At 49.9% G+C, this 21,392-nt stretch overlaps 2 protein-coding genes and 1 pseudogene across 11 annotated transcripts; all 3 read right to left on the bottom strand.

Moving 5' to 3' along the window:
• Nucleotides 1-969: 969 nt before the first annotated feature.
• On the bottom strand, nt 970-5,616 carry C1H1orf35 (chromosome 1 C1orf35 homolog). Of its 3 annotated transcripts, none has more exons than XM_016940227.3 (8): nt 3,362-5,616; nt 3,134-3,284; nt 2,878-2,923; nt 2,713-2,795; nt 2,545-2,617; nt 2,320-2,405; nt 1,576-1,710; nt 970-1,493 (listed from the first exon to the last, which is right to left on the bottom strand). In XM_016940227.3, exons 1-8 carry the CDS (start codon nt 3,453-3,455, stop codon nt 1,370-1,372), a joined length of 792 nt encoding a protein of 263 aa, XP_016795716.1. In that variant the 5' UTR covers nt 3,456-5,616; the 3' UTR covers nt 970-1,369. The 3 variants fall into 3 exon arrangements, with proteins under 3 accessions (XP_016795716.1, XP_054515641.1, XP_016795718.2); XM_054659666.2 differs by having other exon boundaries at nt 3,551-3,679; XM_016940229.3 differs by lacking the exon at nt 2,545-2,617 and having other exon boundaries at nt 3,551-4,938.
• A 1,296-nt stretch (nt 5,617-6,912) lies between these two features.
• On the bottom strand, nt 6,913-9,552 carry MRPL55 (mitochondrial ribosomal protein L55). 8 transcript variants are annotated; one of them, XM_063791004.1, is made up of 6 exons: nt 9,376-9,552; nt 9,182-9,248; nt 8,668-8,701; nt 8,462-8,545; nt 7,894-8,095; nt 6,913-7,144 (listed from the first exon to the last, which is right to left on the bottom strand). In XM_063791004.1, the coding sequence occupies exons 4-6, from the start codon at nt 8,485-8,487 to the stop codon at nt 6,986-6,988; spliced, it is 387 nt and encodes a 128-aa protein (XP_063647074.1). In that variant the 5' UTR covers nt 8,488-8,545; nt 8,668-8,701; nt 9,182-9,248; nt 9,376-9,552; the 3' UTR covers nt 6,913-6,985. The 8 variants fall into 8 exon arrangements, with proteins under 8 accessions (XP_063647074.1, XP_009439882.1, XP_009439883.1 ...); XM_009441607.5 differs by having other exon boundaries at nt 8,664-8,701; nt 9,376-9,528; XM_009441608.5 differs by having other exon boundaries at nt 8,462-8,548; nt 8,664-8,701; nt 9,376-9,519.
• Nucleotides 9,553-15,225: 5,673 nt separating this feature from the next.
• Nucleotides 15,226-15,760, bottom strand: LOC129136119 (cytosolic iron-sulfur assembly component 2A-like; annotated as a pseudogene).
• Between the last annotated feature and the right edge of the window lie 5,632 nt (nt 15,761-21,392).

The raw sequence follows: 21,392 nt of genomic DNA, 5'->3' as shown, positions 1-21,392 counted from the left end.
GGCCCAACTTTCATCCCTCTTGACAGCACCCAAGACAGCACAGTCTCTACTCCAGTAGCCACCTGAGGGTGAGGGCAGAGGTCAAAGCCACAAGCTACACCTTGGCCAGGGCCCTGAGGAAGGTCTGCGTAACTTCCCTTGAAATCAGAAACAGGCCAGGTGAGGGAGCTCATGCCTCTGATCCCAACACTGCAACGCTGCATTGAACTGTGATGCAGCCCAGGTGCCATCTGTCTTTATGCCATGCAGCCTGGTGGCCGCACACATCCTGAACAGCCCTGATCCTTCTTAGGGTCAGGCAGAAGGGACACCCAGCCCATTGCCCCTGGAGAAGCGGAGCTGAGGGTTGGGGCAGCAGGCAGTTGGAGGAGCTCCCCAACCCCCACACCCAATTGAGGCCGTGCCTCCAGACTCTGCGTTCCTTGACCTCACCTGTCGCAGGGATAGGGCTCTCTGCCCCAGGTTCCCACATTGCCAGCTGAGCACCTGCTTCCAGGGCCTCAGCCCTCCCTGGGTTTTGGTGGGGGCTCTGGGCACACATGGGAGGACTACATTCCCCCAGGACATTAAGAATCAGATGGGCACCGGGGCTCACACCTGTAATCCCAGCACTTTGGGAGGCCAAGGCGGGCGAATCACCTGAGGTCAGGAGTTCGAGACCAGCCTGGCCAACACGGTGAGACCTCGTCTCTACTAAAAAATAACAAAAATTAGCCTGGCGTAGTGGCAGGCGCCTGTAATCCCAGCTACTCAGGTTGAGACAGGAGAATCGCTTGAACCCGCGAGGCGGAGGTTGCAGTGAGCTGAGATCACACCATTGCACTCCAGCCTGGGCAACAAAAGTGAAACTCAAAAAAAAAAAAAAAAAATCACCAGGTCTCAGACTCCTGGGAGACAGACCCCAGCTCCGACGTTCCAGTGGGATCTCATTAACCCCTGATACTGACCTTCCAATTAGAATGATATACCTTCCTTTTAAAATATATTTATTGAAATACAAAGAGTCAATATAAAGAAAAATAGAGGTCACCATACTTGGCCACAGTTAGACCGCTCATAGGCCCATGGCTGCTGCAACCATGGGCAGGACACAGAGGGAGTCCAGCCTCTACTAATAAATCTGGGCAGGTTCACCTTCGCAGGCCAAGCCAGGGGCCATCCCTGGTATGCGAAACCTGGAGGTTTTCCAGGAAGCCGGCTGCTCCAGAGCTAGCTGTCAAGTCTTTAGCCCCACAGGCTGATGCCCAGAGCCATTTCCACAGGAGCAGCCTCGGGCTTCACCCACACCCGAGGAGCTTCTGAGGCAGGAGGCAAACAAGGTGAAGGGAGGGTTCAGGGTCCCACAATAGCAGTGAGCAGGGTCCAGCCATCAGGCCTCAGAGCCTCTGTCATGCCACCTGCGAGACGGGCTCCTCCTGTCCCCACTGTGTCCCCGCTTCCTCCTCTTACAGCAGGGGGAGTTGGAGTCGGAGTCATGGTGGTGGTGCCTGGGCCTGGGGAGACCAATGGCAGTCAGTCACTCGGAAGGAGTCAACCAGGACCACCCCCAAGAGGCAGATATGGACCAGGGCATACCTCTCAGGAGATGTGGGAGAGGAGGTGGCCTCAGCTGGCCGCCTGTGCTCTTTGTCTTTCTTCTTCTTCTCTTTCTTGTGTTTCCTCTTTTTCTTTTTCTTCTTCTCCTTCTTGCTTTTCCTGTGGCTCTCACAACTACAAGGAGGATACAAGGTGTGCCTCAGACCCTAGTCTTGCAAGCCAAGAGAGTGAACACAAGCAGGCCCCATCCAGGAGATGAAGCCACCACCCACAAATGCGTCTTTAAATCAGTTAAATCAAACTACAAATTCCACTCCTCAGTTACGTAGTCACGTGGCCAGTGGCTACGTGGGTTAGAAACAGATGCAATATCCCCATCTCCACAGCACGCCCCTGCCCCACCCCAGCCGTGCCCTTGGCAGGTTGACACCTTCCTACCTGCACCCACCAGGCCACTCTTGGGGTCAAGCCCAGGCTCACCACCCAGGAGAAGCCCTGGAGGTGCCACCCACGGCAGGAAAAGGCCCCGCCCCAGGTCCTGAGTGCCCCCCCACGGCACAGCCCCCGACCACTGCCAGTACTTAGGACCTCTCTTCAAGGGTGACCCGAGAAACTCCCCTAGAGAAAAACCTAGGAGTAAGTGGGACAGGAAGTAAAGTAGGGCAGGCCACCGGCCGGGCCGGTGCGCCAAGAGAAGCTGCCACCTGCCCGAGTGGGAGCCGCTCCGGTCCTCCCGAGACCCCCCACCCCGGGGCACAGCTAGCCCAGTTGGCACAGCCTCACCTGCTTTCCGTCTGATCCTCCGCCCGCGGCTTCCTCCTGGCCGAGGCTGCCGAGGTCCCGGGCCCGCCGCTCTCTACGCGGTGATGCTGCGGAAGAAGCGAGCTCTGGGGAGGAGTCTGCGGACCGGCCCCACACCACGCCCCGCAGCGCCCCGGGGAGCTCCGTTTAGTGCCCCCGCCCCACCCCTGTTGGCCCCTGCTGCGGTCAGGCGGGGCGGGGGATTACCGTGAATACAGACAGCCCCAGTTTGGCGGCCTCCTTGTCCTCTCGGGACATCGCCACGCGGCCCACGGAGCCACTGCAGGGACATGGCGATGAAGACAGTACGGCAGGGGTCCGCCTCACCCGAGCAATCGAGCCCAGTGCTGCCCTCCCCTGGAAACCCGCCCGCACCTGGCGCTCCCCAGCCCCAGCAGCCGGTCCACGCCCTTCTCCTCGGGGTCGCCTCCTTCCCGCTTGCAGACCTCCGCGAAGTCCTGCAGGTGCGAGAGCACAGGGAGCGCTCGGGTCGGCCCCACACCCACGGCCCTCCACGCGCCCCCAACCCCGGGGAGTTACCTCCTTGCTCAGGCCCGTGGGCTGCTTCTTCACGTTCTTGTAGCCACTGCGAGAGGGCCGGGGCAGGCGTCAGGACGGACGGACCTCCTCCCACCACAGGTCCTCACCACTCCAGCCTTCGTCCTCAGGGTCCCGCCCGCGCGAGTCCCCGCAGCCCCGCTCCCGCCCAGCCCGACCCCCAGTCCCCGTCCCCGGCCCCACCCTGCCCCGGCAGCGCCGTCCCAAGCACCGACCGCTGCTGTCCGCGGACACTCACAGGGCGGCCAGCAGCGCCTCTCGCTCCGCCTCCCGCACGGCTGCCAGTTCCTCCTCGCGGCTCGGGCCCGCGCATGGCGCCCGGCCCTTGGCGTACCAGGTGAGGTCGCGGCCCTTCTGCCAGCGGCCTACCGGCGCCATCAGCGAGTTGCCTGCGGACGTAGACGCTGTGAGTCCAGCGCCCGCCCGGGATCCCGGAGCCCGGAGCCCGCCCACCGCGCGCACCCACCCAGGTAGTTCTCCCGCTGCTTGTCAGTCTTCACGTCCTCCCAGTTGAACTGGTCCTGCCCGCCGCGCACGCCTCCACGACTGGAGCCGAACATGGCGCCGGGAAGGCAGTTGCCTGGGGCCTGCGGCTTGCAACCTGCAAGCCGCAACCCGAGACCCGCTACCCACTACCGTCGGACCCAGGCCCGACCCCGCCTCCACGTCGCGCGCCGTGACGTCACTCCCGCGCCCACTCGGCTTCGCCGCGCGCCTCTGCGCAGCGCACTGCCCCGGATCTGTGCTCCCGCGCATCACCTCCACGTCGGCTTTGGGCGCCTGCGCACTGCGCCTACCCTGCCGGGCGCGGGAACGCCTCTGAACTGGAAGTTTAAAAATGGTTAAAACGGGGCCGGGCGGTGTGGCTCTCGCCTGTAATCCCAGCAAGTTGGGAGGCCGAGGCGGGCGGATCGCTTGAGGTCGGGAGTTCGAGACTAGCCTGTCCAACATGGTGAAACCCCGTCTCTACTCAAATACAAAAATTAGCCGGATGTGGTGGTGCACACCTGTAATCCCAGCTACTCAGGAGGCTGAAGCAGGAGAATCACTTGAGCCGGGAGGCAGAGGTTGCAGTGAGCCGAGATCGCGCCACTGTACTCCCGCCTGGGCGACAGAGCGAGACTGTCTCAAAAATAAGAAGTTAAAATGGGCCGGGCGCGCGCGCGCCCCTGTAGCCCCAACGCTTTGAGGCTGAGGCGGGAGGATCTCGAACCCAAGACATCGCGCCACTGCACTCCAACCTGAACGAGTGAGCGAGACCCTGTCTCATAAAAAAAGAAAAAAGAAAACACACAAGATGCGCCTAGTTAACACCGCCAATTGGTCACTGCTAGTCGCGATTCCATATCGGGAGCTTAACAAGGTAATGACCTTAATGATTTGTGGAATTTCTGAGTATTACCCAGTAAACTTCTGGATGAACCAGCAGCTATCCAGACACCCTCAGAGCACTGGTCCTATCCCTGCCGTGTTAAACTGAATGTGCACCCTAACTCCCATGTGAAATCCTCACCCCAAGGCGTTGGTGCTTCGGAGGTGACTAGGTCATGAGGACAGAGCCTTCATAAAAGGGACCCCAAGAGCTTTGTGCAGCTTTCCACTGTGTGAAGGCAGCGGGAAGGAAGTCTGCAGTCTGGAAGAAACCCCTTACCAGAACCTCAGCATGCTGGGCACCCTGATTTTGGAGGTTGTGACGTACCCCTGCTTCCCCTTTCCACTTTCATTCCCAGTGCTGACTGAGAAAGAGAGTCCCTTGGCCACTCTGTGACTTCGCCAACTGTATAATTTCCTCTGCAGACTTGAACCCGAGCCATAGCCATGAACGTTCCCAGGCACAGATGACAGTAACTAGGTTGTTGCTCAAAACACAGAAAGAAACTGGACTCAGCCTGAGCCAGATTCCTTAAACCCTCATCTAAATTCCATTCACCAACCCCCTCCCCACGGACATACCTAGAGAGAACATTCATTTCTCTCACTGCCTATTGCAAGAACTGCTGCAGCCCACTCTGTACAAAAGCCCCACGAATAAATGCTCTGGGCGAATCACCCTGGCATGCTCAATCTGTAGAATCCTAACCAGCCCCATCTCAGGATGGTGTGGGGCACTCCCTTGTGGGAACTCTACTGCCATCACTTTTGGGGCAATTCCAGCCACAGGTTGAACTGGATGAAATACAGGTCTACTGTCCTGTGGGAAATTTCTGTTTCTTAGTGACCCAGTCCATGGGTCAGGCTGTTAGAGCAGGCTGGCAGACAGCCACATGTCTGGCTCATCTATCTACTTAGCAAGTACTGGCTGCCATCTCCCTCGTGAGGCGCTGCATGAGCTTGCATCATGGAGCAGGTGCATGGCGAGGGCAGAGCAGCAGGCCACAGCCAGGCACACAGAAGGTGACTGGCTGACTCCCAGGAAGGCTCCCTGGGGTGTAGGGCATCATCTCCTGGGTGCCATTGCAGCTTGCCAGGCCAGGGTGGACTTGGGCCATGTGGGCAGGGCCCAGCTGTGGAGTCTGACCACTGACTGGATGTCAGGTGTGGTGGAGAGGGGATAGCAGGGCCAGGTGGACATTGGGCAGGAGTCCAGGACGGCTCTGAGGCTCTGGTCTGGGCAACTGTGAAGATGAAGCAGCCACCTGTCAACACGAGGACCAGGTTTGTGGGGAAGACCTGGTCAGTTTTGAGCCCATTAGCCTGACAAGCCGTAGGCCACAGGAGGAGGGGTCACCAGGGTGGAGGTTGCATGGCCTGTGCCTGCTGGGTGGAGGCCCAGCTGGGGGCACTGGTCACAGTGGTGTCCTCTGTGACAGCAGCGAAGCTGGACCCAGGAGGGTGGCGGTCAGGGACTGGAGGGGCAGTGGAGATCCCAGGGGAACCCACTATAGTGGGATGAGGCTGGGTAGTGGAGGAGGGGGCCAAGTGAGTGCACAGAGTGGCCGGGCAGCTGGCTCTATATGCCACAGGGATTGAGCCACAACTTCCGAGACGGGGGCTCCAGGGAGGCTGCTCAGGAAGTAACCCTGCAAGGCAGAGTCCCAGGCAGCCACACAGCCCATCCATGTGAGGTCAGGCACTGCTCGGTCACAAGGACAGGGGCATGGCCAGAGGACATCCCTTGCAGGCTCTTCTCAGCAGAGCTGAAGGCCAGCGGGATGAGCAGAGGGCCAGGAACAAGCTTAAGGGGCAAGGGAAGGGCCTGCGAGGTGGGGACACTGCCCAGGCTCCTCAGTTATAAGCACTGTCATCACAGGGGCATGACAGAACACACTCCCACACCTCCCTGGCAATCCCAGAACACCACTGCAAGAAGTCTTTGTCGGGCACTCCAGGTGTCAGAGAGACAGCCTGCCAGGTGGGACCCAGTAACATCCCAGGACAGGGACAGGAAGCAGTCTGGGCCCTGAGCTGTCCAAAACCTGGGCTGTTGTGCGTGTGGAAGGTGCCTGCACATTAGCTGGAGCTGGTCCTGAGTTAAATCAGCCTCCGGACAGATGAAGCAGGGTCCGTGGATCTCCCTGGGCTGTGTGTAACTGCAGTGCTCTGCAGACCCCATTAAGAGTCAAGGACAACCAGGGCTGGCTGCTCCTCTGGGGACCCTCCCAGGGCAGGACCTTCCCTGGGGCAGCCTGGGAATGCAGGGCCAGGGCAGGGAGCTGCAGGCTGTGGTCCAGATGGTCCTAGGACTGCCCCACCAAGGTTGATGCCTGAGTCCCAGAACACCCAGCCCCTCCTAGGAACCAACCTGAGGGCCACTGTGCTGTCAGAAGGGCAGTCGCCTTGGTGCCCGAGGCTGGGAGGGCAGAGCTTAGAGCTTGGTGGTGTTGGGTACTGCCCACATGGTTGTCCACGTGCACCACAGCCCCAGAGCAGTGTCCAAAACCCACAGGTTTGATCTACACCAACCCTCACCCTGCTAGTCCACTGAGCTCTCTCTGTGCTTGAGCTGATGCCTTTCAGGGGATGAGCTGCCAGTCTGGGGCACACACCAAGTGGGGAGACAGACACAGACTCCAGGTGGCAGCTTCAAGAACGAGTGATTTAAGAACAGCCCTCCCATCTTAGCAATGTCCCGGGGTGGCTGGAGCCACGGTCACTTCTTGGTCCTGGTCCAGAACTGTCGGTAGCGCTCCACATGCAAGTCATCACTGAGCTCCTGCTCGTACTCCTTCCTCGACTGGAGCTGAGCCTCACGCTTCCGCAGCCTGGCCCGGCGCTCCTCAAGAGACAGGGTGTCCAGATCTATGGGCATCTGCAGGGGACAGACCAAGTTTCGTCCATGTGGATCGAGGGACCTTGAGAGCTACTGGGGGGACAGCCCAAGGCCTTCCTCTCAACTTATGTCTTCCATCCTATGCTAGCTTAATTTTCAAACATTCTTATTGGTCTCTCCCTTCAAAGCTTTCAATCTTTAAAATAAATTGTTCTGTGTGTTCCCCAGATTTGATATTTTTAAAAACACACAAGGCCAGGCATGATGGCTCACTCATACCTGTAATCCCAGTGCTTTGGGAGGCCTAGGCGAGAGGATCGCTTGAGCCCAGGAGTTCAAGACTAGCCTGGGCAACACAGAGAGACCCCATCTCTACAAAAATATCTTTCAAAAAATTAGTGAGGCATGGTGGTGTGCACCTGCAGTCCCAGCTACTTGGGAAGCTGGGGTGGGAGGACCGCATGAGCCCAGGGGGTCAGGGCTGCAGTGAACCGAGATCGTGCCTCTGCACTCCAGCCTGGTTGACAGAGCAAGACCCTGTCTCAAAAAAATAAATTTAAAAAATAAAAACACACTACTGGTTAGTCCTATCTAATTTTGGTGCTTAGAGTCAGTTTTGGATCTAAGCCTTCCTCCACTCCTCCAACAACCACCTGCTCCCCTGACTCCTGTCATGTGGTACAGTGACCACAGCCACATGTCCATCCGAAGGCGACTGGTCACCAGCACCCCCACCACAGCCTCGACCCCAGCCCGGCACCTGGAAGCACCTGGAGAGGGAAGCTTACCGCCAGCATGCGCCGTGGCTCCCTGTAGCGGATGTGGATGGTGGAGCCATCCTGCTTCACCAGCAGCACGGGGTAGAGTCGTGCATAAGCCTGGCGGTGCACACGAGTGAGTGAGGCCCTGCTGCTGTCAGCTCGCCAGGAGGATGCGTGCAGGCGGCGGAGTGCAGGTCCGGTGGCCTTCACGGTGCTCTGCCTCAGCCGGCTGCAGATAAACGTTCAAGCTCTGGTCAGCCGACAGTGCTGCAGCAGAGTGCCAACATGACTGAGGCTGGCTGTGATTGGGCACTGCCGGGCCACAGGAGACACTACCAGAGCTGGTGACCCGTGCCAGGGGTAGGATGAGCCTCGGGGCTTCCTCAGGAGCCACAGGCTGTGGTCAGAGCCGTTCTGGCCCCCTAGCCAGGAAGAGGCTGCCAGGCTGAGCAAGGGCACAAAGCTTCCAGCACAGGGGACAGTGGACAATAGCAAGGACTAGGGAGGATTAGAATGGCGGTTTCCTGCTGAAGAGAGGGATTCCCTGGAGTGGCCCCTGACAGTAATCCCCAGGGACCTAAAAGTCCATGCTTACCCAAGCAGGCTGCCCACGGCCGCCATTCCTCCTTACAGCCCCAGTGGCACGTGGAGGTGGTCAGTACAGGCCCTGGCGTGCAACCTGCTAGGCAGAGAATGAAGAGATCTTTTTTAAAAGGAAGGTTCTTCCACCTAATGGTTTCTTATCAAATCCCAGCCCAGGATGCTTCCAAGACACATGTAATCACCACGCCACTCACCAACCTCTCCCAGCAACCCTTGGACTTCTCAGAACCGCCTGTAGAGGTTTTTCCAAAAGCAGAAGTTGGTCACTACTCCCAAAGATTCTGAGTCAGCCTGCGGCAGGGCCCAGGCTGTCTGTTCTGGCCGTTACCGAGTCTGCGAAACCTCTCTGAATGGACTGCAGCCTCAAAAGTGGAGCTGAGGTCATGCCTTGCTTTCTAAGGTCATTGCTAGTTTTAATAAAAACTCAGTGAAGTGAGGATTGTCATGCTTGCTTAAAGGAGAATGGAGGCCCAGGGCTGCTTTGCTGTGACCTGGATTCCCATGGGAGTCTGTGCTGAGGTGTGCGAAGTAAAAGCCCAGTTTTCAATACTCAGATTCCAGGAGATGAGGCTGCACGGAGGCCGAGCGCCCAGCTTCCTCTGGCGTACCCCTGTCTCTCACCAAGGAAGCGACCTGAAGACAGGTCCGGCTGCCTCTAAAATGGAAATCCTGCTACGTGTCCTATGCCCACATCCCTCTCCCTCGGCCTCACCAGCACAGGAGCCTGGGGCTGGTCCAGGAGGGTCTTCGGGGAAAGCTCCCTCTCCTTTCCTGCTAGACTGCATGGGGACAAGGGCTTATTACAGGTGCAGCCCCCTGTCCCCTTCCCTGCCTCCCTCCCTCCCGACTCCACCGGGAGGGTACAGCGCCCCCCGCCTCTGTTCCCGGCCCACACGAGGCGCCAACCTGCGGCCGCCACAGTCGCTGCGGAGGGGTCTGAGGACAGGCGGTCCTGACTCCCGCTGCCCGGTGGAACTAAGGCCAGGGACGAGGCCACGCAGGAGGTCAAGGTACACTCACTGCGTTGGGTGCCGCTGCGCTGCAGCCCACGACGTCACTGGCAGGCGCTGCGTCGCGCGGTATGACGTGTTCCATGGCAGGGAGAGGCAAGAGTGGGCGGTGAGACACGAAGATATACGCCCCGTTGGGCGGGGCCGGCGCGGCGTGATGTAATCTCGGGGGCGCTGTGGCGGTACAAGAACCCAGGCGGGGCCGGCGAGGAGGTGACCTCCGTTCCTACCGGGAGGACCAGGGCGGGCCGGCGAGGTCGAGGGGGACCCGCGGGTCTGACGGAGGACGGAGTGGGGGAGTGCTGAGGGAGGACCCGGGGTGGGGAGCTGAGGGAGGATCCGCAGGGCTGAGGGAGGATCCAGGAGAACTGATAGAGGTCCCGGAGGGCTGAGGGAGGACCCAGGGGTCCTGAGGGAGGACGCAGGGTGCTGAGGGAAGACGCAGGGGGGCTGAGGGAGGATCCTCGGAGCTGAAGGGGCACCAGCTGGGCTGAGGGAGGATCCTCGGAGCTGAAGGGGCACCAGCTGGGCTGAGGGAGGACCCAGGGGGACTGCGGGAGCACCCGGGCGGGGGCTGAGGGAAGGAGGATCCGCGGGGCTGAGTGGGCACCAGCTGGGCTGAGGGAGGATCCAGGGGGAGCTGCGGAAGGATCTGCGGGGCTGAGGGAGGATCTAGAAGGGGTGAGAGAGGTCCCAGGAGGCTAAGGGGGGAATCTGCAGAACTGAGGGAGGTCCCAGGGGGCAGTGAGGGAGGATCCATGGCGCTGAGGTGGGAATCTAGGGAGGCTGAGGGAGGATCTGTGGGGATGACGGAAGTTCAAGGGGGGCTGAAGAGGCACGCAGCGGGCTGAGGAGGACCTGAGAGGCTGAAGGAGGATCCGAAAGGCTGATACAGCGGGGCTGAGGGGGGATCCGCGGGGTTGGCGGGGGCTGAGAAATGACCCTGTAGTTCACAGCAAAATGGAGTAATTTATGTCACAACGTAACCAAAATGGAGTGGGGAGGGCCCTAAGGAAGCAGCTGTCACGCATTTCTGAAATGCCAGCGAGGCTCGCTATTACCTTGTAAACAGAGCTTATTCCGGGCATTTCCACTGGCCTGCAGTATTCCAGATGAGATGTTTGGACCAGGGCAGGCAGATAGCATCGCCTGTCTGCCTCAGCGAACCAGAGTCACTTTGTGCAATGAGTTCATGAGACCAGGGCCTTTGTTTTATGAAAGTTACAAATAAGGAATGAAATCACTTTGTCAGGCCCAGACAAACAGGGCTGGGAAGAACGGGAGGCTCAGGCTTAGTGTCTGAGATAAGAATTATTCGCAAGGACTTTCTAAAAACCCCACAAGAAACCCTTTTGTGTCATTCACGGGTCTCCTACTTTGACAAAATTTAGACCATCTTTAGGACTGCAGTAATTCAGATAAGATGCTTGGAGTAAACACTTGCCCAGTAATGGCAGCGCCACCAATGAACTGAGGACAACTTTGAGCTTTGGCGTTGGGCCCCTGGAAGCAATGAACTCTTTCTAAGCAGCTTCTGTGAACCGCTCCCTTTTCGCTGATAAAAGTTCCCTTTTCACTGATAAAAAGTTCCCTTTACCCTTCCCTCACTGGGAATGCTGGTGGCTTGCTGCTGTTGACGAAAAGAGTCAAACTTTGTAAAATATTTTAAGAGATACATTCTGAGCCAAATATGAGTAACCATGGCCTGTGACACAGCCCTCAGGACAGAGGTCCTGAAAACATGTTCCCAAGGTGGTTGGGGTGCAGCTTGGTTTTATACATTTTAGGGAGGCATGAGACATCAATCAGATACATTTAAAACCTACATTGGTTTGGTTCAGAAAGGCAGGACAACTCGAAGCAGGGGTCAAGGGTGCTGGCTTCCAGCTTATAGGTAGATTGAAAAATTTTCTGTTTGACAATTGGTTGAATTTACCTAAAGACCTGGGATTAACAGAAAGGAATGTCTGGGTTAAGATAAAAGATTGTGGGTGGGGTGCAGTGGCTCACACCTGTAATCCCAGCACTTTGGGAGGCTAAGGCAGGCGGATCACGAGGTCAGGAGTTCGAGACCAGCCTGACCAACATGGTGAAACCTCCTCTCTACTAAAAATACAAAAATTAGCCGGGTGTGGTGGTGTGTGCCTGTAATCCCAGTTACTCAGGAGGCTGAGGCAGAAGAATCACTTCAGCCTGGGAGGCGGAGGTTGAAGTGAGCCGAGATTGCGCCACTGCACTCCAGCTTAGGCAATAGAGTGAGACTCCATCTAAAAAAAAAAAAAAAAAAAAAAAGGAAAGAAAAAAAAATATATATATATGATTGTGGAGACCAAAGTTCTTATTTGCAGATGAAGCCTTCAGGTATTAGGCTTCAGAGAGAATAGGTTGTAAAATGTTTATCGGACTTAAAGTCTATGTTGATGTTAATGCCAGAGAGGTATAATGAGGCATGTCTGACCCCCACTTCTTATGGCCTGAACCAGTCTTTGAGGTTAAATTTGAAGAGTTCCAGGCCAGGCACAGTGGCTGACACCTGTAATCCCAACACTTTGGGAGGCAGAGGCGGGCGAATCACTTCAGGTCAGGAGTTCGAGACCAGCCTGGCCAACATGGTGAAACCCGGTCTCTACTAAAAAATATACAAAAATTAGCCAGGCATGGTGGTGCGCACCTGTAATCCCAGCTACTCAGGAGGCTGAGGCAGGAGAATCACTTGAACCTGGGAGGCAGAGGTTGCAGTGAGCAGAGATCGCACCACTGCACTCCAGCCTGGGTGACAGAGCAAGACTCCGTCAAAAAAAAAAAAATTTTTTTTAAGAGTTCCCTGGCCGAGGAGGAAGTCCATTTAGATGGCTGGGGAGCCTTATAAATTTATTTTTTATTTTTGGTTTACACTTGATAAAAACTTCAGCCGAATTAAATTTAAAGTTTAATTGAGCAATGAATGATTCACGAATCGCGCAGCCCCCAGAATCACAGCAGATTCACAGAGACTCCAGCGCAGCCACGTGGTGGAAGATTCGTAGACAAAAAAAGGTAAATGATGTACAGAAATTGAAAGTAAAGTACAAAACAGCTGGATTGGTTTCAGGTTGGTGTTTGCCGTATTTGAACACAGTTTGAATGCTCAGCAGTATATGAATAGTTGAAGTGCAGCCTCTGGGATTGGCCAAGACGCAGCTATTGTTACAGTTGCATACTCCTGTTAGGTTTTCAATCTATCTACCTATTAAGCTAGGTTGCAGTTCATCCACAAGGACTCAAATATAAAAGTATGAAGTCCTTCTCAGGCCATATTTAGTTTGCTTCAGCAACTCCCCTCTTTTGGTCATTTTCTCAATTTTGAGGGATTGACCAAAACTTTAGTTGTTGTCACTATCACCATAGTAAATGTACTTATTTGCTCCTGAAATCCAGTGGGAAACAGTAGAACAATGAGTTTTCCAAAGGTAGGAACAAAGACTGAGTAGAGGGTACCTCTTTATGCTGGAACATCCTGTTTACAGGAGAAAAAACCTGGTCTGTTCTAGGATTTATGTGTATCCTTAGTTTGATTATGTCACATTTAGCATGAGTGACTCCATTTTAGTTTGGTTTGTCCTGTTGGGACCTAGTGCATGAGCTTAGTCCAAAACAATGGCCTCCCATAATTGTGTTTTTTAAAAAATTCCCCCTTTTTGGTCAGGTTCTTACTTAGGTGAGAGTGTGACCAAAACTTGGGGCCTTAGCACCACTCTCTGTTACCATCATTTTGTGTTTCTGGTGTCAGCACATCGTTCATAGGTTATGGTATCCTCATGGTCACATATTTCTTTCAGCTCTTTCATTCCAGTTGAAGAGAGACCATTTGACGTTCTAGAGATAGCTGCGTGCAATCATTTAAAATCTTTGAGAGAATACAGTGCACCAGGGAGACTATTATTATGCCTATTGGGAGCATAATACCAAGAGTTTGGAGTATGCTCCTTACCCAGGGTCCCCATAAACCAAACCACCTAAAATTAAATAGATTAAAGAATGAGTGAGATGAAGGGTCTACTTGCTTGACTAAGCGATCTTTTCATTAATCTTCTACAACTGAATTTTTATAATCTACATTTAATGTATTCCTCCATAGGCCACAGCTGCCAGCAGCTGCACAGGTACTTTTCTATTTAACTAATTCTATTATTTAGCATAACTTTCACAAGAGAATTTAAAGTCTGTTGTGTAACGATAGTCTTTACAGTAGAATCTGCTAGAAAGCCTATTATGAGGGATATATTTCTAGTTATTGCCTATTTTATTCTAAACCATGGAAAAAGGACCTAACAAATGATGTCCTTTTAGAAAAGTGAAGGCCCCCTGACAATGTTCTCTTTAACCCATGATGTGGGTTAAGAGGAGTTTTTACTGATTATGAGGAAATATATGTACAATTAAAGTTTTTCACCTACATTGGGCCTTCGTCTTGTCTTTATCAAAGTATAAGGTTATTCATGTATAAGGCTGGCTACAAAATCCTTCACAAATAAAAGTATACCTTATAACTGAACATAATAGAACCCCTTTTTGTTTCTATTATTCATAGAGGCATAAACAAGGAAAAAATATTCAAAGATAAGAGTCTCATTATAGAAGTCTTGATCCATGATTATGGGAAAAGCTGTTCACATCAAGGATGCCATCTTCTTCTGGGAAGAAACTTTCTGGGTTAGTTTTACCTTAAGGATTCCAATGGGTGTACAGTTCCAAGAGTGTAGAGGGACCCCTCTCAGTTGTTTATGAACCCAAGGTTCAAGGTTCCAAAGTTTTGTTGCAGTGTAGAAGGACAGTCTTTCTCTGATGTTCTCAGAAGAGTCAGTCTTCAGGTTCTGGATTGTGAAGGGGTTGATTGTCCTCAGTGAACCATAAAAAGTTTTCTTTATCTGGTGAAAATATACTCTGGCATAATAATTAGCTGTTATAACATAAAACATGCATTGAAAATGACAGTGGAATGAAATTCATTTATACATGTTTAAATGACCCATCAGGTAGCCAAATGTACCTGAAGGTTTGATTACCTTCCCAGGAATATGGAACCAACCATTGGTTTTATTTTTTATTTTTTTATTTTTTGAGACGGAGTCTCACTCTGTTGCCCAGGCTGGAGGGCAGGGGCATGATCTTGGCTCACTGCAGCCTCCACCTCCCGGGTTCAAGCGATTCTCCTGCCTCAGCCTCCTGCGTAGCTGGGACTGTAGGCACCTGCCACCACGCCCAGCTAATTTTTACATTTTTAGTAGAGACAGGGTTTCACCATATTGGCCAGGCTGGTCTTGAACTCCTGACTTTGTGATCCACCCACCTCAGCCTCCCAAAGTGCTGGGATTACAGGCATGAGCCACCATGCCCAGCTGTGTTTTTTTTTTTTTTACAAGAATCATCTGCTTATTTATTTTACAAAGTAATTATTTAAATTGAGTACATTTGGGCACAGTAGATATTGGACATGAAAAGTATTTGTATCAGAATGGGCATCAGAAAAATAGCAACTCATCTTACACATAATAACTAGAAAATATTATTCTGTCTGATCATTTAAGTGTTACAAATCCTGAGAATGTTATACACTGAACAAATTAGGTACTACCTTAAAATTAAATCTTGCTTGGAAATAATCCTTTAAAAATGATCTGAGGTAAAAATCATCTATGTATTAAACGTGAGTCTTTGACATTATACAAAGAGTTTAAACAAATATATAAATTACAGGTCAGTGGCTCTTAAAATAGCTACCAGTCAGGTTCAAGGACACACTGTTCCGCAATTTCCCATAAGCTGGGGTTTTCCATTGCAGCCTCCACTTGCTCTTTGTTGTTTATCTGCATACTTATATCTTCTGTTGAGTGGGTTCCTTCAGAAATGTAGATTTCCAACTTATGTTTAAATGGTAAACACTGCTGAAGTTTTATTCTTAAGCACAGCCCCATAAGAATCGCCAAATATCAATGAGGTACTCTTGGTGTAAACTTGATAATAACCAGATAGTCTTCTTCATTTATCTCCTGAACTTCCATATAACTTTCCGTTACCAATTCCAGTTCTTCTAAAGTATTGGGCTTTTCTGGGTCCCAGGTAGTTCGAATCAAATCATAAACCTCTAGCACTTTCTCTTCCATGATCCGGGGCTGCCGGGCAGCTCCGCACTCAAAGAGGCCCGAGAGCCACAGGATTCTGCTCAGTGTCCAGGAAAGCAGCCTCAGCTCTGCCATCCCTGGCAACTGTGGAGGTATTGGTTTTAAACAGTTTTCACAATTTACAAGTTAACCACATCAGTATATTAAATTTGGGTCATTTTATCTTTTCCATGATGAGTCATAAAATCCAGAACCTTTAATAACAAAAGCCTTAGAGTCTCAAGAGGGACAAGGTGGCCATCCTGGTTCTCCATGAGTCCATGCTTAACACTGGACTTATGTCCTCTTGAATACCAGTTGTTTCTCCAATTTATCATAGGTAATTTGACTCAGACCTTGGAGTTCAAATTGTATATCTAAACAATTTTAGTATTGGCTGGCTTAACATGAAAATCTGGCAAAGTATTTTCTTGGAATTTCAATAATTTTTTCTTTTTTTGAGACAGAGTCTCACTCTGTTGTCCAGGCTGGGGTACAGTGGCATGATGTTGGCGTACTGCAGCCTCCATCTCCTGGGTTCAAGTGATCCACCTGCCTCAGCCTCCCAAGTAGCTGAGATTACAGACTTGCACCACCATACCCAGCTAATTTTTGTATTTTTAGTAGATACAGGGTTTTGCCATGTTGGCCAGGCTGGTCTCGAACTCCTGACTCTGTCAGGTGATCTGCCCACCTCGGCCCCGCAAAGTGCTGGGATAACAGGTGTGAGTCACTGTGCCTGGCCTGTATTTAATTTTTTCTGTTCCACTTGAGTTAGCAGTTTTATGCAAGGGAATTTGGTTATTTCTGTCATGTATAATAACAACATAATAACCATAATTATGATTGACAATATATATTTAGACATATTATAATTTTAGAAATCCTATATAATTTTGGAACATATATTATTGTCCACTAAAATATAAACTGAAGATTATACATTATTTTTATTTTGACAATGCTTCTATGTAACAACATGTTAAATAATTCTGTTTACCTCTCTTTTGGAGGCTTTAGGGGCCCTCTGTAGCATTCCAAAGTTAGAGGTCAGAAAAGACCATTTTGGGGCCAGGTGTGGTGGCTCATGCCTGTAATCCCAGCATTTTGGGAGGCCGAGGTGGGTGAATCACCTGACACCAGGAGTTCGAGACTAGCCTGGCCAACATGGTGAAACCCCGTCTCTACTAAAAACACAAAAAATTTGCTGGGCATTGTGGCAGGTGCCTGTAATTCCAGCTACTCAGGAGGCTGAGGCAGGAGAATTGCTTGAACCCAGGAGGGGGAGGTTGCAGTGAGCCAAGATTGCACCATTGCACTCCAGCCTAGGTAACAAGAGCGAAGCTCCAGTCAAAAAAAAAAAAAAAAAAAAAAAGAAAGACCATCTTGGGCTGGGTATGGTGGCTCACACCTGTAATCCTAGTAATCCTAGCACTAGCACTTTGGGAGGCTGAGACAGGCGGATCACTTGAGGTCAGAAGTTTGAGACCACCCTGGCCAACATGGTGAAACCCCATTTCTACTAAATATACTAAATTTACCCAAGCATAGTGGTGCATGCCTGTAGTCCCAGCTACTTGGGAGGCTGAGGCAGGAGAATTGCTTCAACCCAGGAGGTGGAGGTCGCAGTGAGCCAAAATCACACCACTGCACTCCAGCCTGGGTGACAGGGCAAGACTCCATCTCAAAAAAAAAAACAAAACAAAAAAGCCAGAGAGACAGAGAAAAGACCATTTTGAAGATGAAATTTGATTTTTGGAAGACTATTAAATATGTTAAAGGTTTAAGGCCAGGCACGGTGGCTCATGCCTGTAATCCCAGGACTTTGGGAGGCCAAAGCAGGTGGATCACCTGAGGTCGGGAGGTCCAGATCAGCCTGACCAACATGGAGAAACCCTGTCTCTACTAAAAATACAAAATTAGCCAGGCGTGGTGGTGCGTGCCTGTAATCCCAGCTACTCAGGAGGCTGAGGCAGGAGAATAGCTTGAACCCAGGAGGTGGAGGTTGCGGTGAGCTGAGATTGTGCCATTGCACTCCAGCCTGGGCAACAAGATCACAACTCCATCTCAAAAAAAAAATGTTAAAGGTCTAGAACATTTGATATTATGAACTAGAATTCCGGTTTACCATAAGTCATTCATTTAGCCAAAATGATGACTCAAACATTTTTCGAAAGGCAAAAACCTTTTACTCATTAATAGAAAGAAGACTTACCTTTCCAAATAATCTGTCTTGTGTATTCCCCCCTCCCCTTTTTTTAGTAGTGTATTTAAAAGGCAAACAAAATCTTTCATTATCTTTCAATATTACATGAAAATTTTGTTCAACAGAGAAAGCCAAATTTCACCCTTGCATTAGTGTACTATTAATGTCAACCACAGTTTTTAATATAACCTCATAGACAAATGTATCCAATCTTAATCAGTTTGACCATAAGGTGAGATTTTCATAAACCTTTTATAACCCTTTACAAATTTTTGTTAAAAAGCAGATTAGTGCTTTAAGAAAACCCTGTTGTACTTTTATTTTGACGTTCAATTTAGGGAAAAAACAAATAATACCCCTTTAAATTTAGTCAATATTTTCACACATAGAATTTCTTTTACAAGGTTAATTTTTACAAACCTTCCACGATTTCTTTAAACCTTTAATTTAATTTAATTTAATTTAAAACAATCCCTTAACCCTCTAAAGTAGGCAAAAATTTATATTCCCATGCCCTCTTATAATCTCTTAACCAAAAACACATTTCATTTTCCTTACACACCTCGTAAAACCTATTTTTTTCAGTAGTTTCAATTACATGTTATAATGGTAATTCTTAGCAACTTTCACTTTTGGTGCATAAATTTTCTTTTACGAATCCTTTCACAACTTACACAGAGCATCTATGACATGCTTGGATTTTCTGACTTGTCTTAAACATCCCTCTTTTAAATAACCAGTCATTTTACTTCAGGACAAGAATTTAGCTTACAAGACCCTTTCTTATATAAAGTCTCTTTTCTTTATAAACTTCTTTTCATAGCTAGGGGGCATGGCTAATTCCACATATTCCCAGGCCTTATTTAGAATTTAATGTCTCCAAAATTATTTGAACAATTTTCAAAAGTCAAAGCAGTATATGACCTTAAGGCATTAAGGAAACCTAATATCTGACCTGCATAATTTAGACTAAATACTAAATAATAAATATCTGACCTGCATAATTTAGACTAAACACTAAATACATAAATTTTAGGCTAAAATAAATGTCTTCATTTTATTAATAATTTTTTTCTTGGAGGCAGAGTCTCACTCTGTTGTCCAGGCTGGAGTGCAGTGGCATGATCTGGGCTCACTGCAAGCTCCGCCTCCCCAGTTCACGCCATTCTCCTGCCTCAGCTTCCCAAGTAGCTGGGACTACAGGCCTGCCACCATGCCTAGCTAATTTTTTGTATTTTTAGTAGAGATGGGGTTTCACCATGTTAGCCAGGATGGTCTCAATCTCCTGACCTCGTGATCCGCCCCTCTTGGCCTCCCAAAGTGCTGGGATTACAGGCGTGAGCCACCGCGCCACCTGGCCTATTTTATCAATAATTTTTAAGCTGTTTTTATTTTCCAAAGATTACTAAAGTTACATGAATAAAAGGCACTACAGTTTTTATTTTAAAATATTTAAGTGCTTATTTTTGTTTAAGCCAATTAGAGCTCTTTTATATAAACATTACACACACAACAACACATATATAACTACACAGACAGACTGAAGAAGATTACTACAGTAGTTGTAAGATTTTTTCCCAGTTTTTAAGTTTCTTAATTGGATTATTCACTTTAGGGCGGAGTCCTCGGAGGAACAGGGCCAGGAAAGGGTCTCTGGTGCCTCCTGTTTTTCCCAAGGAGCTCCAGGCTGTTAGAGCCTGAATATCTGCTTTTAATTAAGCTGACTTTTAACCATAGAACTCTTTAATAAAGTCTTTCTAAAATTTCTTATTACCTGACTTTAGCCAGGCCAAATGGCTGATATTTCTGGCTTTTAAACTTTACCAAAAGTAACCTCATAGGTGCTCTGAGAAGGGAAAATTCAAGACAGTTTGTGGAGGGGAAGAGAATTTAAAAATGGCAAAGGTCACCCAAATATTAATCAGAAAGGCTCATCCCTTAATCTAGGGATTGAACCCTGAACCCGGGCCGCCATTCTGAAAAGAGAAAGCATGGCCACATAATTACAAGGTCAAGCTCCCAAGGACATAACTGACCAATTTGCTGAGCCATCTTGAAAAGTGGGCTTATGGGCATCCTAAGCCTGTGTTCTATCCTAAGGTACCCCTGTTTATGACAGAACAACACAGAAAGACACACAAAGCACACCAGATTTGCTACAGTTTAAGACCAGCCTCACAAATCCTTTCTTCCATTAATCAAAATTTACAGAGGAGATAAACAGTGATTTTTACCATTCATTCAATGAGTTTGCACAGAGAGAGAGAGAGATCAGAAGTCTGACTGGTAAGAAATTCTTACCCTTTTGCCGGCATACCAGGCTTCTGGGTTCGCTTTCCCTGAGTGGCCCTACCAGCTGGCTGCACCATAGTCCTGGGGGCCAAGACACAACACAAAGGAAAATTTTCTTTTTTCATTCTGGCCAGAGCAAAATATGTGTGATAAAACACAGACATTAGCCACTCTGCTTAGCAGCCAATATCAAACTGGCAAGACTTAAATTTGCCCCCAGATGGGCCGCATTGTCTTTAATCCAACCTCTGACTAGGAGTTTCAACATATGGTCTCTGGGCAAGATGGTTGCCCTGAGTAACAGAAAAGATAGGAAAGGAAAGGTAGAGAAATAAAAGTATTACCCATGGCAGGATGGGGAAGGTGAAGAGCTCAGGAAGGCCAGAGCAAGACCGACTCTTTGCAGCAATACTGCAAAGTTCAGGCGGCCGATTGTCAGTAGCAAAGATATCTTTTCCAGCAGTCCCATCAGCTCTCAAGTTTCCCCATTTGGGAGGAAAAAGCTCCCTATGTGCCACTATCCTGTACATACATGCCTAATCTTGTCACCCACAACCATCAGCAAAGAGTGCAAGGCAAATTATTCCAAAGAGAATAGCAGTTAACATTCCATAGTGCCTAACCCGTTCTTAGCCAAAAGGGACTTTACTGAGAGCCCTCATTTTAAAATGTACTTCAATGTGTTGCTCATTCAGAACATTCCACTGTAAGTTATCTTTAGTAAGATTTTGCCATTTCTGTGAGACTTTGCTGCCTCCTAGGCCTAATGTGTAATCCGGAAGGAACTCAGTTTTCCAGAAATTAAGAATCCTATTTTTACCTAAAATATTGGCTTTATTCTCAGGTTCTCTTAATTAACTTAGCCAATGATTTTTCCTACTTAAGTGCGCAAGAAAAATGAAACAAAGGGGTAGAACACAAAAATTCCTGTGAATTTTCAAAAGCCAAATTTTATAACCCCTGCAATATTACTGCTTACTACCAGTTTGTTTCTGACTCAGTCATATGTAAAAGGCCTCTAACTGGATCAAAGCCAGTTAATTCCCGGATCAAATCCATTCCTGTACCCAGCCCAGTTTGTGTCATGACTTCCAAACCCAGTTTGGATCAGGAATTTGCTCAAAGAAACTCAGAGAGCTCAAAACACAAATCTGTGGAGCTCTGAAATCTGAGAGCTTACCCACAATCCTCAGCTGCTCCAAGAGATCAGTGGACACAAGTGGGTCCTGCAGTTACCATGCATATTCACTCAGCACTCCTGGGGGTTGCTAGAGG

This window comes from Pan troglodytes, chromosome 1 (assembly GCF_028858775.2).
Source record: "Pan troglodytes isolate AG18354 chromosome 1, NHGRI_mPanTro3-v2.0_pri, whole genome shotgun sequence".
NCBI lineage: Eukaryota > Metazoa > Chordata > Mammalia > Primates > Hominidae > Pan > Pan troglodytes.
The sequence above is the reverse complement of the archived record's forward strand: the minus strand, read 5'-3'. Positions and strand labels throughout refer to the sequence as shown.